General features: G+C 36.7%; 1 protein-coding gene across 1 annotated transcript; it reads left to right on the forward strand.

Annotated features, from left to right (window-relative positions):
• Positions 1-1,436: 1,436 nt before the first annotated feature.
• LOC146480502 (GDP-mannose 4,6 dehydratase-like) lies at positions 1,437-17,923 on the forward strand. Its single transcript, XM_085109683.1, has 14 exons — positions 1,437-1,601; positions 4,023-4,067; positions 5,446-5,533; positions 5,982-6,043; positions 6,397-6,444; positions 7,266-7,376; positions 9,307-9,388; positions 10,096-10,200; positions 11,314-11,381; positions 11,823-11,882; positions 13,429-13,547; positions 14,985-15,081; positions 16,280-16,348; positions 16,796-17,923. The coding sequence occupies exons 1-14, from the start codon at positions 1,542-1,544 to the stop codon at positions 16,856-16,858; spliced, it is 1,077 nt and encodes a 358-aa protein (XP_084965809.1). The 5' UTR covers positions 1,437-1,541; the 3' UTR covers positions 16,859-17,923.
• Positions 17,924-18,132: the final 209 nt, after the last annotated feature.

Below are 18,132 nucleotides of genomic sequence, written 5' to 3' on the forward strand. Positions count from 1 at the left end.
AGTCCAGGAGCCCGTTTCTCGAAAGTCCCGGTAACTTACCGGGCCCGATAAGTGATTTTGGTGATAAATGTTTCTTAGCAGAAGTCAATTTTTGCTAGCTTTGAAAACTAAATTTTTAAATCTTGTAACTGTATGAAGACATTGGCTAAGTACCATGTCTGTATTCACTGTGTAATCGGCGACAAAACATTTTTAAAAAAATATACTTATCGGGCCCGGTAAGTCGAGAAACGGGCCCAGAAAAAACTGCTGCGAGCCTCCTTACTGCATGGTTTTCAAGGGAACCACGAGAGCGTATAAACGTATTTGTCTTTTTAACTCCGAATGAATAGTAGAGAAGGAGAAGTATCCAAAATATATCCTTCGAGTTGAATTTTCGGGTGAACTTTGGACAAGGTAAGGGACCGATCGTTTATTACGTCTTAAGGGGTGGGGGGGGGGGGGGGGGGCGGGGGTTTTCTAAAAAATCGAGTGTATGAAAATTTTACCCCCCCAAAAAAATTTTCAAACAAAAGATTTACCCCCCACTGCAATGACAGTTTGAAAATTTTACCCCCCCCCCCCCCCCCCTATGGTTGGCCTGGTGGTTAAATTGTTGAGAAGGTCCTGGGCACAACGCTTGGTTACGTTGTATACAATACAAGGCTACCAAAATATGTGCGCAAGTCGCTAGCTCTGAATCTGAACTGGCAAGAGAAACGATTAGAAGTTAGGCTAAATTCAAATAAGGGAACGTACCATAGATCATCTCTTCAATGTCTTGATAATAACGATGTCTTGTTATTGCTGAAGTCTATTCTTCAGTCGTCAAAAGAAGGTACACAGAAGGTCAAAGCAGCTCGGGGTTTCAGAGCAGTACAGGAGCATTTGATGTATGGATTTGGATAAATAGATTTTGAACAAGCCTACCATCTCTATTCGTCTTTTAGTCATTTTTTGGCCCAGATAAACAAGCCTTCAGAGATAAACTGCTTGATGGAATACACGGTTTGCCTCTCTATGTCATTACTCAACCTATTACGTGCAAGATCTTTGTCGTTCTGAAGAATAGTAGCGATAACGGATATGGAGAAGTTTCTAGTCGATTTTACCTACTCTATGATTGATGACAAGAATAATTGCTAAATACATGTAGTTGGTAACTTTTGTATGTCTTAAAATTTTACCCCCCTCACTTTTCGTACAAGGTAAAAAATTACCCCCTAAAAAGAGCTCGTTTAAAAAAATTATCCCCCCTCGAAAACCACCGCCCCCCCCCTTCCCATCCTAGGACGTAATAAACGATCGGTCCCTAATTATTCGCTTTTGGCCTGGAAGTGCCCAACCTAGTTCCCAGCGTCTCTCTTCTTCCCGCCTCTCTCGCTCCAGGGGGGCGGGAGGAAGAGAGACGCTGGGAACTAGGTTGGGAAGTGCCAAGTACACGTGGCGTCACGCTGTCTCTTTGTCACGCTAAGAAGAAACCTGAGCCGTCTCACTGACCGGCATCCGTACTTTGCCTTGGGAAGTCTTATTTTGTGGCAATTCGTTACTTTTGAAAGAGCATGGCAGTAAATGGGACAGATAAAAGGAAGGTAGCATTAATAACAGGAATAACTGGCCAGGTAACGTAATTCGAGAAAGATCTTTCCGATACAGTGAGTAATCAATCGGCCGGTAATTTTACAACATGGCGCCCATTGAATGAAGGATCTCTGACAGTGCTATGTAAATTTCTACCGCTAAATTCTCATTTCCAAGAACAGACCACGAAGTTTAGTTCTTTGTGATGTGTCAGTGATTAATTCTGTGAAAACCAAAACCGTTCTGATGATGCAGTCTTGCCTTTCTCAGCGTTCCCGCTGGAATGCAAATTTGAGCCAACAGACAATATTTTTAAGTTCCATTCAGACGCAAACTGGTTAATTATGTAATCAACGAAAACAAAAAAGGACCTTAAAAAGGGATCGATAATGGATTATTACCACATTTTTTTGCTCGAATTAGAAAAACATTTAAGGTTATAGAGGCCCTCAAGTATTCCTTTCTCGATATATTACCTCTGTAAGCTCAAACTGTACTCCTTAGCAACAATACAGATGAGCGTATTTCTGTGAATAGACAATATACGGCAAAAAATTAACAAAACAATGTTAACAAAATGTGATTTTATGAGATGTGTTTGACAGATCGAGAAGCTGCTCTCCACTTCTGTGTATTTATAACCTGATGTTATTTATTAATAGAAGCAATGTTGATTGGTTCTGTAATCAAAAAATCACACTTGACCAAACACAATGAAATGATCTAAAAGATGCTCAAATATTTGAAGTATGCCAGTCTCTTGTAGCACGAGAGAGCAGCCAATATTAATGGGACAGAGAAACTAATATAACTTACCAGTGTTTCCACTTTATGATTTATTTTTTGTCAGAATGTAGAATTTTTAAATTCTATTTTTAAAAAACAGATTAGATTGATTCCTATATTTAGTCACTCAGTCCATTATTGATGATTTGTTTTGGCGAAATAACCCAGCCATTAAACCTTATGAATCAAACTCAATCAAACCTTAAATCAAATGTTTGATTGTGTTCAATTGCTCCATTTCTTTTTTAAGAATTTGATTAATCAAACATTTGATTTGGTTAGATAAGTTACACCAGGATTTAGTTATTCGGTTTGGAACAGCAGTAGTTCAACGTTAGAAACCAACCTACCCCTGCCTAATAACTGTTCGAGCCATAGCAGTAGGTGTAAAATATTTATTTTCTGTTAGTACAGTTTAATTCTGACTCATGTTATTCCTTGCAACCATCTGGGCCCAGTTGCTTGAAGCATAGTTAGCGCTAACCCGGGTTAAATGCCATAACAACCTATAGGTTTTAATACCTCTTAACCAATGGTTAGCGCTAGCCATGCTTCGAGCAACTCAGCCCTGATGCGAGGACAATCAACACCTAAAAACATTCCCTTCCTCTGCAACCAATTCAAAACTTCAATCCCCCAGGCAACAAACAGAGTCCTGGGCAATCGGACTTTTGAAGACTAGCATGTCAAATTGTCACTTTGCTGGGCCACAAGGCTGTTCAAATTTCCAACCCTTAAGTGTCAGATGCCCCTCCCCAAGGACAAATATTCAGCTTCAATCAATTGCTGTTCATGCTTTGTGGACAGAGATAAAGTAAGATATTGTCCAAGAACTCTTTTGAAGCCCTTTTTGACTAAGCCATTCCCTAACAAAGACTCAATCCTGTCCTCTAAGGCCCATCTCACACTAGGCAATTTTTCTTGGAATTAATTGTCTCACAGTCTTGTCTAGTATAACATACAATCGCTCCAAGGACTAAAACTTGATTCTACTTTTTGTAACACAGAATGCAACATTTCAGATTGTTAGACAGGTTTTTGTGCAACTTGCCTCAATGGTGCAACAAAATTGCCAGAGAAGTTGCAGGAAAAAATGCTGATTGTAACATTGTCTTTAAACTCCACAATTTCCACAAATCATGAAAAAAACATTTGTGTATTCTGCCAGTCCAAAAGGTTCCAATTCTCTACCCTTCTGCCAGGCAAATATCAGGACATGGTACATAATGAAAATGCCTAGAGTATATCTGGAAAGTGGGGTTGTGCTGGGGAGGGGGTGGTGTTGATTGGTGCGGCAACTGTTGACAGAAATGTACCAAAACTTCATACTCTAAACCTTGACTTCAAAAATTCTTCTTTTCATATAGCATTGAAGTTGGTGGTAGTTGAGGGATGAGCACATCAATTCAGAAAACATGGATGTACATGTTGCAGTTTAATTTTGGGGGTTTAAAAATTTTCAGAGCAGTTTAACTTTTATTTTCCTTTGTTCAGTATTCATTACCATAACCTGAGACAAAAGGAAAATAAAAATCAAACTGGTTTGAACATTTTTAAAACAAAAAAAAAATTGAAAAACAACATAATTATATAACCTGACTCAATTCCCTTACATACCTGTAAAGAGAGTTTAACTGTCAGATTACACATTAAAAAATTTTTCATTATTTTTCAAGGATGGTTCATATCTTGCTGAATTGCTGCTATCGAAACATTATGAGGTATGTAGCCAGGTATATTTAGCACTCTCTTGAAATGTTGTCAGAGGCTTATCACTCAGTTACCCATAATTTCTTGTCCCTACTGAAGACTAAAAATGTCCCTTTTGCCACCTATTTTCAGTCCTGGGGCTGGCTGTTCAAAAGCCGATTAACGTTAATCCGCAATTAAAACTTAACCGAGGTTTTCTGCTCACTCGTTAAAATTGTTTTTAAACTCTAATGTTAAGTAAGAGATAAATACCGAGAACGGAGGTATTACAGCCCGAGGGATGTATGTGGATTAATACCGACGTTCGAGGTATTTATCTGACTTATTTCATGAAATTATTCCTTTGTTCAAGGGGACAAACGCCGGCTAATTAGTACCGTCACACTTAGGTGAGAAACGGAGAACAATAGAAGCAACCTGATGTGTGCGTTTCTCGCAGTACTGCTAATGTAAATGAGGGATTTATCTGTATAAATCCCTCGTTTCAGTTAGTTTAATATTCATGAAGTATGTAAGTTAAATAAAGGATGTTGAATAACAAAAGAAAATGTGTGATTCATGAAATAAGCTAGTGGTAAAGAAAAGTCAACGTCAAAACTGAAGGACAAAAATATTTTTTCAAAAATCTTTGTTTTGTAATTAAACTCGAACCAAAGTTGTTGTTAATCCAGGATTAGCTTAATCAGGCTTTGAACAACTGGGCCTTGGAGCTTATTTCTAGAAAGTCAGATATCTTACTTGGCCTGATAAGTAAAATTTTCTTAGAGATGATTTTATTGATTTGTGGTAATTTTAAGCCACCTAATTATAACCAAAGGTGATTCATAAAGTTATGAATTGAAACACTTTGCAAATAGCCTAGTAATTCAGCCATTGGGACCTTTAAGAAATGGGTCCCTGGGTCTGAGCTTTCCATGTAGCCAAAATTTTTGGTTCAACCGGTTGATTTACAAATGGTACATGCTGATCAAAAGGAAAATGGACGACCTTTGGAGGTACTCCAGTTGGAACGGAATTACTATTTTATTTGCACAAAATTTTAATTTCCATTTTGTTGTCTTCTTGTGCCATCACACATGTTCTTGATCAACCAACGAGTTGTGACTCCCACCCATGCAGTCCACTTTTATCTTTTCATCTGATCACTAATAGGCTCATTGTACTGCACAGATATGTATTCATGGCAATGTTGAAAAGTAGTTTAATCCTTTAAAAGACTATAGTAGTATTGATTCATGCTATGGAAACTGGCTTGTCAGACTGTTCTAATTAATAATTAATGAAAATGACCAAAAGAAGTTTGAAAACTCAGTTTCATGCACTCTTCAAGAAGAAGTAGATGGAATTATTGTTGTTGCCTTTATTTACTTTATTGGTTTACCTTCCCAGGTTCATGGTATCATCAGACGATCAAGTTCTTTCAACACGGGCAGAATTTCTCATTTATATGCTGATGTCACATCACATAAAATGGGAGGTAGGTCTGTAAAATCTTCTAAGATTTGATGGTGCTTTCAGGTTTAAAGTGATGGGGAAGTTCAAAGGAAATTTGTGGGTTTAAATGTCTTGGGTGGAAGAGAGGGAAAGTGAACAGTTGAAAGGTCTTTTGGGTGTGTTTATATGAAAGGTTAAATGCCATTGATTTTATACATAAGTCAATAAGGCCTTGTTCAGACACTGTGCTTCAGCTGCTCAATCCTGTGAGAAGTTATGAGGAGAATTGTTATGTGGCTTCAGTAAATCCTGAATTACATGTTTACAAGTACAGGTCGGGTATGATGTCGGAAACAAAGTCATGCTTCTGCCATCCCTTCTGGAATCGAGTGAGTTAATTCCTTCTGAGTAGAAAGAAGTCTCCTAGTGAACTATAAAGCATAAAATGTTCACTGAGAGTTTAATCAAATAATTTTTTTCTTTATTTATAGCCATGAAATTACATTATGGGGACCTTACTGACAGTACATGTCTGACAAAAATCATCACCCAGGTTAGTTATACATATAATTAACTTGTAAAGAGGATCATTAATTATTCTATATCAACTAATAGGCACAATCACTCAATGCTGCTGAGTCAAGCCTCAAGGAAGTATCAATCAATGAGTATTTTAAGGGAGTTAGTTTCTAAATAAACTGTGGTGCCATGTCGGTTGGAAGTGGAAACAAAAAACATTTAATGTTTGGTTATGTCAACAGTGTCAAGGTTAATTTGGCCACCATAACTTTAGAAATTTACCTCATCTGTAGATATACCCTGTTTATCCCAGCTGATTGTAAACTGTATAGCAAGTCTTTCAAAACAGTCACTTACAGTATATCTGAATTTTTTTTTCTTAATTAGGTTAAACCAGATGAGGTTTACAATTTAGGTGCACAAAGTCATGTAAAGGTAATTCTTAATAATTATTGACTAAGGATGTCAATGTGGTAAATATACATGTGTATAAGCTCCAATTAGCTTATTGAAGATTTAATCCTTTACTGATGAGATAGACACGAGTTTATAAACATACACAAGCGCGCGGTTCTAAAATAAAAACGAAAATAGCGGAAACTAAAGTGATACCGAAACGAAATAAATGCAAATAAACAAAAATACAAGCTGGTTACCTCATACAGTAAGAGATTCCTGGTAAAAGAAACAAAATGCACCGATGGATATAACCTCTGATGTAAACTTTCTGATAGAGCACATGGCAAGTAAAAAAAAAAATCGCTGCTGGAGAATTATGGGAAAGAAGCAGGCCCACAATGCTTGCAAAGTACGAATAGATCCTACAACATGTATAATATTATCGTCACTTTTTCAATAAAGCTTACGATTATTGTAAGGTGAAGATCAAGTCTATAGGTGGCAATGTCAATGATGGGGAATGACGATCATAAGAAGGATGGTGCCTCTTAATTCAGAGGTATTTCTGCATAGTATATGACTATGCAGGAAACACAGATCTGAGCAAGAGCTACGATATTGATATCCAAAAAGAAAATTGATGCTAGCCACTCATTTTTCAGGGATAATAATAATTCTATTAAAGAGCTCAAACTACAATAACAATGTATGGGAATTTTTCAAAACATGGAAGTTTAATTACATGTCATATCTCTGAAAAATGTTTGGTTACTCAGACCATCCTGAGATGCACAGAAACTATTCACAGCAGCAAAAGAAGGCACCATGCTTATTATAATATTATTAAAAATCCTCAGGTATCATTTGACCTAGCTGAGTACACTGCTAATGTTGATGCAATTGGAACATTGAGACTACTGGAAGCAATCAAAACTTGTGGAATGGAAAATCATATTCGATTCTATCAGGTAACAGATGTAGAAAATGTATCATGAACAATTATTCCAAGAGCGTGCATTGGATATGGGCTGATAGATAGCCAACTCAGCGCTACGTACCTCGTTGGCTATCTATCATCCTATATCCAGCAAGTGCAAGTGGAAGAATTGTTTTATTAAAAACAATCAGGAAATATTGCTAGATTTATCGATTTCGCTTTGCAAGAACAACCAGAAGGTCGATATTTCTTGGGCATGGTGTAATTGCTCATATACCATGACTGCTGAACCAATCAAATCCCTAGAATTGCATCATACAATGATCCAGTTTTTAATAATACACTATAATACCAGTTTGCTATTCAATTGCAAGTACAATACAACTCTGTCCATTGTTATAATTTTTAACTCGTATATGCGCGCATGCGCAATGAACGAGTTATAGCGATAGCTGACTCTCGACTTGGTCGATCAGTCGATCAGTCGATCAGTCGATCAGTCGGTTTTGTCGTTAACTTTCGGGCGTGCGCAGTGAATGAGTTTTAAATTCAATTAGTGGAAAAAAACACGCGAACATTTGTTGTTCATGGCGCATCAGGAAATTCTTATTCAATATGTAGAGAATAATTTGACGATCATTTAGTGCAAGAATGGCGATTTTTCGTTCAATCTGAGCAAAGTTTCAGGTTTTTTCAGTTTTTCAGAAAGTCGGGGGTCGTAAACTCAATTAGTGAAAAAAAAAAAACGTGAAAATTTGTTTCACGACGCGTCAGAATTCTCTCATTCATTCTGTAGAGAATAATTTGACAATCATTTTAGTGTAAGAATGGGGATTTTTCGTTGAATCTGAGCAAAGTTATAGGATTTTTTCGTTTTTTTGTACGAAGTGCGGTTTCTTTCAAGAATTAAAAATAATTTAATTTAAAAATAATTTAATTAAAAAATAATTTAATTTGTCAGTTTTCACGCGAAAGCGGAACGTGCCATGTCATGCATCATTGACGTCGTAAACAAAATTATGCAAATTTCTGGTGAAATGAACACTTTTAAGATCTTGTCAGCTTTCATAGAGGTTTCAAAGGGAAAAAATGTTTCATTTTCGAAATTTACAACTGGTAATTTATGGGAAAGCAAAAGGACGCGGTCAATAAATAATTCTTATTTAGCAAGAGCTTGTCATAGTTCATTATTTTTACTTGAGGATTGCGTGGACTGAACTCCAAAGGAAAAATTTCACGCATTTATGTCGGGCATGAATCGTAATGCGATACTTTGTTGAACATATTTCCCTTTGTGAGATCGGCTTGCCCTACAGTAATTTTGTAATTTTAATTCCCAAAAAAACTTCACTTGCCCATCGGGCAAGTGATGGTTAGAATCCACTAGCCCGATCGCGAAATCCAGTAGCCGCGGACTTGCATGACGTAGCTGCACATGGCGTGCTCCTATAAACTTTGAATAAAAAAAACACGTGATATTTTTTAATCGGCGCATCAGAATAATCAGCTTATTCAATCTGTACAGAATAATTTGACAATCATTTTAATAGTACAAGAATGGTCATTTTTCGTTACATAATCGGACAAAGATATAATTTCTTTTAGCTTTTGAGGAAGTTTCCGTAGCCGTCTAAATTGCAATTACTATGTGTCATCTGCATTCACGAGTTGGCTCACAGGAGCCTTTGATTATGGTAATGTGCATTAAATAGTCATTGTCTGTACACAAGAGATATTCTGTGCACAATATGCACATGTTGCAATTTTTTCTGTCAGGGAGAAGAATGTAACAAATAAAGACTCCAGTGTATCTTCAACTTTTCTGCAATAAAACTGTGCTTTGTTGTCAGTATGTTAAATAATAAACAATTATCCTGTCAATCAATCTGGCAGAATACACCGTAAATATGAGGTGAATGACATGACAAATTTTAAATATATGATATCATTTTTGTATATAGGCATCTACCAGTGAAATGTTTGGAAAAGTTCAAGAGATTCCTCAAAAAGAAACAACTCCTTTTTATCCCAGGTCGCCATATGGTAAGAATTTTTGTCTGAACCAGTAATTAATGTTACTGTGTTGAAAATAATTCTAACTTGCTCTTTCAAAGTTTTTAGTCGTAGACACGTAATGAACTTATAATAAATAATTTAAGGGATGCCAAAACCCTACGAAATCCCTTTCATAATAATATAATTTTTTATTCTATATTAATAACTAAGGTATAATTTCCAAGAAAATTGCTCTAAAAAACGTTTGTTGTTGGTTTGAGTCATCTCCTTTCTCTTGTATTTTCATTTTCACTGTAAAGTTGAGTGAATCAGCTACTGTATGAATGTGTTCATATTTTCAAGGGGGGAGTAATTTAACTACCGGTACAATAATGTTGCTATGGAAAGTTCCCAATCGTCATATCTTGAATACTCTTACTTCCACAGAGAAGTTGTTTGGACTATCTTTTTCTATTTAAAAGGGTTTCAAGATTTTCAAGTCACAACCGCATTAATATTTTGGCAAGCCATGTAATCAGGACAGAAAAAGATTCAAACAGCATACTTGTGTGAAAAATTGAAAAAAAAAAACAACAACAACAATAACAACAACAAAAACAAAACACTGCAATAAATCAAGTACTGTATTACAAAATACTTTATCCTTAAAAATTCCTTATCAACAACTCTGACTTATTGTTTAGTTAAGTTAGTCCCCCTTAACACTAAATGTTCACTTATTTTTTTTCTGTCAGGTGCTGCAAAGTTGTATGCTTACTGGATTGTTGTAAACTACAGAGAAGCTTACAATATGTTTGCCTGCAATGGAATCCTCTTCAATCACGAGAGTCCACGTAGAGGTACAGTCATTTCAGGGGCACCTTTCAAATGTCATTTTCTGTTTTCTTAGATTGTTTTCTGTTGTTCAAAAGGGATATTGTAGGTCACTTACACAGTTTGACCTGTTCAGATTCTTTCTCTCGCTGAATTATTAAGTCACAGAAAATTTTAGAGAACAGAACCCCATTGCTGGCTAAATGTATTGAGCTGCTGCTGGTTTTCATAAAATCATAGCTGACTTTATTTCACTCTCTTAACAACATTTTTGTCCCTATGTTCTACAGTTTACTTGACTCTGATGATGACCTCTGCTCAGGTTGTCAAGATATTAGTCATTATAATCCATCAAATATTTTTGCTTGCACGCGATTGGTCTAAACGCCTCACGTGACCGAATATACCCCAGCTAAAACTGGGGAATATCTGATGATATTCCCCAGTGATATTCCCCAATTTCAAAAACTTCAAGGCGCATCTTGTTTACAATTAAAATTAATGTCAAGATGGGGGAACGGTTTGCTTTTGTGACACAAAGAGAGATAAACCTGCTAGTTGATAAAGCAGTATCAGAAAACAGCATACGCTCTAAACGTTTTTGACTTTGTTCAAATACTCATGCTCGTTGCTACATGTTGCGAAAAATATTTGAAGGATAATAACCACAATAGCCCCCATTTGGCTTTAAAAATATGCTCAGATATTTGTCCTTGGACATTATCTGCTCCTCGAAGCTCACAGTTTTCCTCGAGCTTCGCTCTCGGAAAACTGTTTGCTTCTCGGAACAGATAATGTCTACGGACAAATATCTGAGCATATTTTTGCGCCAAATGGAGGCTATTGTTTATATGTCATCTCAAACAGTCCTTCTCAGGACTACACTCACCCAGATGATCATAATTTATGTACTTATGACATGACTCCTCGGTGCAAACCATTAATTTTACAGCTGTGCTGTAAAGATCATAATGACCAAAAATGAAATGCCTTAGTTTATGATGTGTAAACAAATTCTCCCAATAAGTACAATAAAAAATCTATGGAGTACAGAGAGAAGAATAAGCTTGCTGATATATTGATATATTGTTGGGGCTTAAATTACATGTAGTGTTAATAAATTATGTTTTTTGTTTCAGGTGAAACATTTGTTACAAGAAAGATCACAAGAGCAGTGGCTAAAATTCACTTAGGACTTCAGGATATGGTTAGAGCTCAATTTATATGATTATGATTTTATTAATTTTAACCCTACAGTGTGAAATGTTTCACAAAAGTGGGTGTTCTAATAATTAATTTGAATACTTCTGGAAAGAGTGGCTTAAATACACCGATCATAATTTGATGACAACTTTAGGAAATGAACTCAAGGCCACAAGAACTCTTGGATTGATTTCATGAAAGGTTGTCTTGTACTTAAGTTTTGTATTAGTTATTCATGATCCTGTCATGTGCCTTGCACATTAATAATACACTGAGGACTAGTTTTACTAATTTCACATTTGCAATCTTAATTCGAGATTTAGTAGCCTTCCAACTTATTTGATGTTAAGTATGATGCTTCAATTATTGATTAATTATTGCAATCTTATCAATAGATGGATAAATGCCAATCTTTCTTTTTTTATGTCTCACCCTTTGAAATCAGTTAAAGCTTGGAAACCTGGATTCTAAAAGAGACTGGGGACATGCCAGGGACTATGTTGAGGTAACAGTTGCTCTGTAGCAAAAGTTGAGAATCTCCATTCCCCCTCCTCCCTAAGGAAGATACAGTCAACTCTCTCATAGCGACCACTTCTCGTAAGCGACCACCTCCCGTAAGTGACCACTTTGTAAACAACCGTTTTGTTTCTCAGTTAAATACTGTTTCAAGAGCTCTCTTGTAAGCGACCACCACTCAATTTCTTAAGAGACCGCGACCACTTTTTAAGCCAGAAATTACACTTATTCTTTTGTTTTCTGTTTCTGGTAAGCGACCACCCAACATAATCACGTATGATCGTTAGTTAATCATTACTTAGAAGTGACAAAAGGTCAATTTTTAATGACGCTACCCCGGACTGCTGACAGATAATAACAGTTTACAGACAGAGAAGATGGCTATAATTAGATCTGTAGGTAAACGAGACAGATCTGTTCTGAAATCTTATACAAAGTTTCATCAGAAGAATAAATAAATGTGAAAAAATCAAATAAATTAGTTTCTATTTGCCTAATTTAGCTGCTAAGGTAAAATTGCGCTTATTTTGTTGATCTTTCCCGTAAGCGACCACCTCCCGTAAGCGACCACTTTGTCGTGCACCAAGGGTGGTCGCTTACGAGAGAGTTGACTGTATTGGAATCCAGAGAAGAGATGGGTTCTTTCCTGGGGGGAGGGTTGGGGTGAGTATGGAGATTTTCTGGAACTACACATTACAGTGGAACCATGCCTAAGTACCATCCTGTTAGTTCACCACTTTGTAATTATAATGTCATTTTTTTTCCAGTGCCAAAAACAACTTTTGCAATCAGTTTCTCTGATGGTGGTTGCACTTAATAGTTGTTGGACTGTGTTTATGGTTTAAGTGAATATACAAAGCATAATTTAACCTAACCTTACCTAACCTAACATAATGGGCTTAAACACAATAGTTGCTTTGACCCAGTAGTTTACATTGTGGCCATTAAAAATAGAAACTTACTACATGTATGAGAAGCAGGCTGAAAAGTAATTTTTAAAAATTAGTTAAAATTAATTAATATTGTAAATTTGAACTGTGGATGAAACATTCTAATATACAGAGGACCGTCGCTGTTACACTGCATGTACCCAATTTGAGCAGTTGCAAAAAGAAAGCCTGAAATTCGGGCTTTCAAGGTATTCAAACCCATGCTGTGTGTGATACCAGTGCAATACTATCAATCCAACTGGGGGCTGGGCATTTAAGAAGTTTGTAACAGACCCATAAAAACACAAGCCATGTTTAATATGAGAGTGAAAGTAAGGTATATGCCGGATGAAAGATATAAATATGTAGAAGGCCTGAAAGGAAAACTAAAAGAGCCCTAAAAGTTTATGGAGAAACTCCTAAAATTCAGAGAAAGTCCTTAGAATTGGAGTAAGAAACCTTATAAAACCATGGGAATTAATCATTGGAACCATGAAGCTGAGAGCTAATAAAAATGATTAGTAAATTATTATTATTAGTATGTGATATGCACTAAATTATCGTTAGGGGCTGATTTCTTTTTGGTATTAAATCTTTTTATTACAGGCTATGTGGCTTGTTTTACAACATGATAAGCCAGAAGACTTTGTAATTGGAACTGGAGAAGTTCACAGTGTAAGAGAATTTACTGAGAGAGCTTTTGAACATATTGGTGTAACCATTAAGTAAGTGATATGTTTCTAAACTCTTGAACAGTCCTGTATTATTGTTATATTATATATCTAAATGGCTGTTGCATTTTGCTCCAGTGAAAAGTGAGTGAGAAGAGAATAGCAGTATTCTTATTAAAATTTTTAATTTATTTGATCAGTAGAAATGTTATTGTGCTAAGGTGTTAAAAGAATGTTGCATTGGTGAGATACGCAATCCATGAGATGTATATGTCTCTGTTTGTGATGCAGTAGAATTTTGGAAAAATTTGTTGGAGTTCTTACTTCATGGGTCATTTGCATCATCCCTTCCTTTCAAGCCAAACGACAAAGCCCTACTTCATTTAGGTCTGAAAATAAATTCCCTTCTGCTTAATTAAGTAGAGGTTCTGTGGTAAAACAAATCAGTAGCATTATATCTAGGTCCCTGTTTTCTCAAACTCACAGCCAGAAGGGTGTCTTGACTTCTAACAATGTACACTTGTAAAGGAAATTCATTGAAAATGCACATATTTTTTTATGTTTTGGGCAACAAGATTAATCCAGTTATGTATGAGTAACTTGTTCCAGTCAGAAAGATTTAATTGTAATAAACTCCTAATGTGTGCGTACCCTACTATGAAATGCACGTCCTTGCAACCAGCTTAGACTACTTGTCAAAACTTTTTGGCATATAATCCTAGTCACTGTCCTTTTCAAGGCAAAGTATCACAAGGGTTTGATATCATTTCAAAAATCTCCAAACGCTTTTTTATTACCAGAAACCTAAAATGGAGGAGTGATATGGACTGGGTTGGAATGGGTCGCAACTTAATAAAAGCAAGACTAACTGTTTTTAAGTTCTCGCATTTTCGACTCCAAAATGCGGTAGAACAGATCGTGAGTTCGTCGTTTCAAGAGTTCGGTGGATTTCTTTTTTGTGTCGATGTTTGAGAATTATTTTGTAACTACGTCGAGGTACTGCTGCGCTAATTTCATAAAAAAGTTCAAAATCCCTGTGACACTTAACCTTTGACTCTTAGCATTTGTTGTCAGTTAGTCTTACCTTTTTGCTTATGTACTTTTCTTAATGTTGGTTTCTTAGTCTGTTCGTTTCTTTTTTGTAATCCATTACGTCTGTTTTTTTTATTTATAAAGAGCGTGATTGATTGATAGATTGATTGATTGATTGATTGATTGATTGATGGATTGATTGATGATTGGTTGGTTGGTTGATTGATTGATTGGTGGATTGATTGATGGTTGGTTGGTTGGTTGGTTGGTTGAACTGCGCACGCAACTCTTAGTTTATGCTTGAAACATTTCAATGCTTCCAATGCTGGAATTCTGGTCGCTTTAAAATAGCAGACATATCCATTCATGTAAGGCTCCTCTTCACAGTGTATAAATACTACATGTACATTAAGAAACAGAAAAAAAATTCAACATTGTTTTTACATACTTGTCTCACAGATGGGAAGGAAAAGGCGAGAAAGAAGTTGGTAAAGATGAAAGTACTGGCAAGGAGCTTGTAGCCGTGGACCGTAAGTTCTATAGGCCAACGGAAGTGGTGAGTTTAGTTTTTTGAAACATGTATATGTACTGCAGATTATGTAGAAGAAAAGATTCTGGCAGTTATCTTCGCAGCCAGACATCAGTGTTGCGAAAAAACCTGAAAAAAATTTAGGCTTGAACGGGATTTGAACCCATGACCTCTGCGATGCCGGTGCAGTGCTCTACCAACTGAGCTTTCAAGCCAACTGGGAGCTGGTCATGTCCTGAGACATAATATACCCGTGAAGAATAAATGAATATGAATATATATGAAACACGTAAAAAATTATATAAGATTCTCGCAGTTATCTATGCAGTTATAGTTTTTGCTGCGTGTACGAGAAATAGAAAATGCCAAATTTTTATAAGCTGACTTTCCCAGACGCTCCTTTGGCAGAAGACGTTGCACAAAAAAAAGATGGTGCTTATGGTTCAATACCACACTTGTGCCAAAGCCTCCACTTACACTTCGCATTCACCTCATATGGCAATCATAAGAACAACGTCGGATTGTATCGTGTAAAGTTGTTTTTCAAACCCTTTCTACATGTTCTTTCAGGTAAGCTTCACTTGTGTGCCTGCACCATCAATTTCAAATGAAAATTTCTAGTTAAGACGTGCAACTTATTGCGGGGTTTTTACAGCATACAGTTTATACCTGGGGAGCAGGGATGGTGCAGTGGTAAGAACACTCGCCTCCCATTAATGTGTCCCGCGGGTTCGATTCCCGGACTTGGCATCATATGAGGGTTGAGTTTGTTGTTGGTTCTTGTCCTTGCTCCGAAAGGTTTTCCTCCGGGTACTCCGGTTTTCTCCTCTCTTCAAATGCCAACATTTCCATTTTCCAATTCGCTCTGGAGAGTGTCCCTGATTAGTGCTCCTCGCTTAATACATCGACACTTACATAAAGTGCTGATCTATTTCGCTCAAATTCGGGATAGTATATGTACTTGCTATTCACCTCTCGTCATTGTCATGAATTTAGCGCGCGAGGTTTCAAAAATGTTCAGAAATAAATGCCTATCCATTGGTCACCTTAGTGTCGGTGAATAGTGGTACTGGTAGATATTTGCCTTGCTGCTTTGTGACTCGGTAAATAGTCAGTACTATCCACCTCGACAACAATATATATATAATATTTTCAAAGGAGATCTGTACGACATTAACTAATATCATTATGTGGTAATTACATGTATTTATTCATCCTTTATCAGGATTATCTCCAGGGCTGTGCAGATAAAGCCCACAGACTTCTAGGATGGAAACCAAAAGTATCGTTTGAGGTATGTACTTAATTTGTGAGTTTATGATGCGATACAGTAATACCCTTCTCTCTAATGTCTGAAATGATAATCACTCCAGTGCAATAAAACTGTCGATTAGTGCCTCTGGCCAGAGACAGAGTAGGCAGGTATGGATTGAATCTTGAAAAATGTTAGGCTAATGTTTTTCAAGTTCTCGCATTTTTAATTCCAAAATGCGCGAGAACAGATCACGAGTTGTTCCTTTTCAGAATTGAGTTGGTTTCTTTCCTCTCGTTGTTCTAGAATTATTTGGCAGCTGATTGAAGGTCTTATTTCATCATTTTTAACATGATATAAAACCCCCCATGATACTTCTCCTTTAACATTTATCATCAACATTATCATTATGACACGATAAGGGTTGACACAGGAGTGCATGGCAGATCGGATTATGTTTTAAATATTCCCTGTTATTTTCCTTTGTAGGAGCTTGTCAAGGAAATGGTAGAAGCAGACATTATTCTAATGAAGTCTAATCCTTCAGCTTAAAAATGAACTGAGTCAGTACTAAGGTTGCGTTCGATTGACCGTATTCCGGAATAACAATAAGCGGAAAAGCTGTTAGATTTCTCTTTTTAAGAAATTTGGAAAGACATTACGACAAACTTTCGCTGACACATGATAATTTAAGAGCCGTTTCATACTCCAGTAACTCCTAACCTCCTCTTATGAGGGATTTCTTGTCATCGTTATATGTATTCCTATTCCGGAATAGGGTCAATCGAACGCACCCTAAAAGAAATATATTTATTTTCTTTAAGGAGGGAAAGTGGTAGGGATGCTTACCATTTACTTGGAAAACCCGGAAATTCCAGTTGGAAAATCAAATGGTACGCATCATTCCATTTGGAGCACTTCTGAAATTATGGGCTTCTGGTCAAAGTGATGCATTTTAATTACTCCTTTTGGGATTTACAGCTGATTTTCATACATTTTGCATGTTATCCATCTTCTGTTAAGACAAGCTAAATCATTTCGTATTTATGCCGAAAATTTCCATCCGAGTGGTTTGCGTAAATGGTAAGCACCCATATAAGGGGATTATTGTACTTTGAATTTGTATAGTTGAGCAATGTAAAGAAATATGTGATTAGGTTAGTAATGAGACAAGTTTAAAGGAATTTAAACAGTTGATCTTTGGGTAGGCTACAAACAGTATCTTTTTCTGCTCGGGGATATTCAAGTGAAAACAACACGCGAGAGCGTGGAGAGTTTGCTTGCCGCGCGGAAACGTGTTGCGCGAGTGAGGATTTCCGCGTTACAGCAAGTTTTCACGCGCGTTCGTGTGTTCGTCTCGCTGCGACTGTTCATGAACAAGAAGGGCAAGTGAGCGCTTGTGGCCTATGTTTGGGTCTTCCGGGAAATTATGTTAGTCTTTCAGTGTTAAAAGATGCTAATAGGAAGACGAAATGTGAATGGTGCCGATGAAGGCGAATTTGAGATGTAAAATTTTTGTCACCGCCATGTACTGTTTGTCCGGTTTTATTTACAAACCTCTGTCGTCATATTTCTCAATATTTACAGGTCTTATTTAAATAAAAGGCGGTGAAACGGTGTTATGGGTTGTCGTTTTTGGAGTGACTCAACATGTAAAACTTTTTATTTGGACGGGGCATTATCGAAAACGCGCTTCAGCTGAATGGATTATGTTTTCTCTTATGTTGGTACCAACACATGCAAATTCTTACACAGTTCTTTGTCATGTCATCTGGGCTGAGTTGCTCGAAGCATGGTTAGCGCTAACCATTGGTTAAGAGGTATTA

Source organism: Pavona decussata, unplaced genomic scaffold, assembly GCF_977016875.1.
Source record: "Pavona decussata unplaced genomic scaffold, jaPavDecu1.1 SCAFFOLD_53, whole genome shotgun sequence".
Classification (NCBI taxonomy): Eukaryota; Metazoa; Cnidaria; class Anthozoa; order Scleractinia; family Agariciidae; genus Pavona; species Pavona decussata.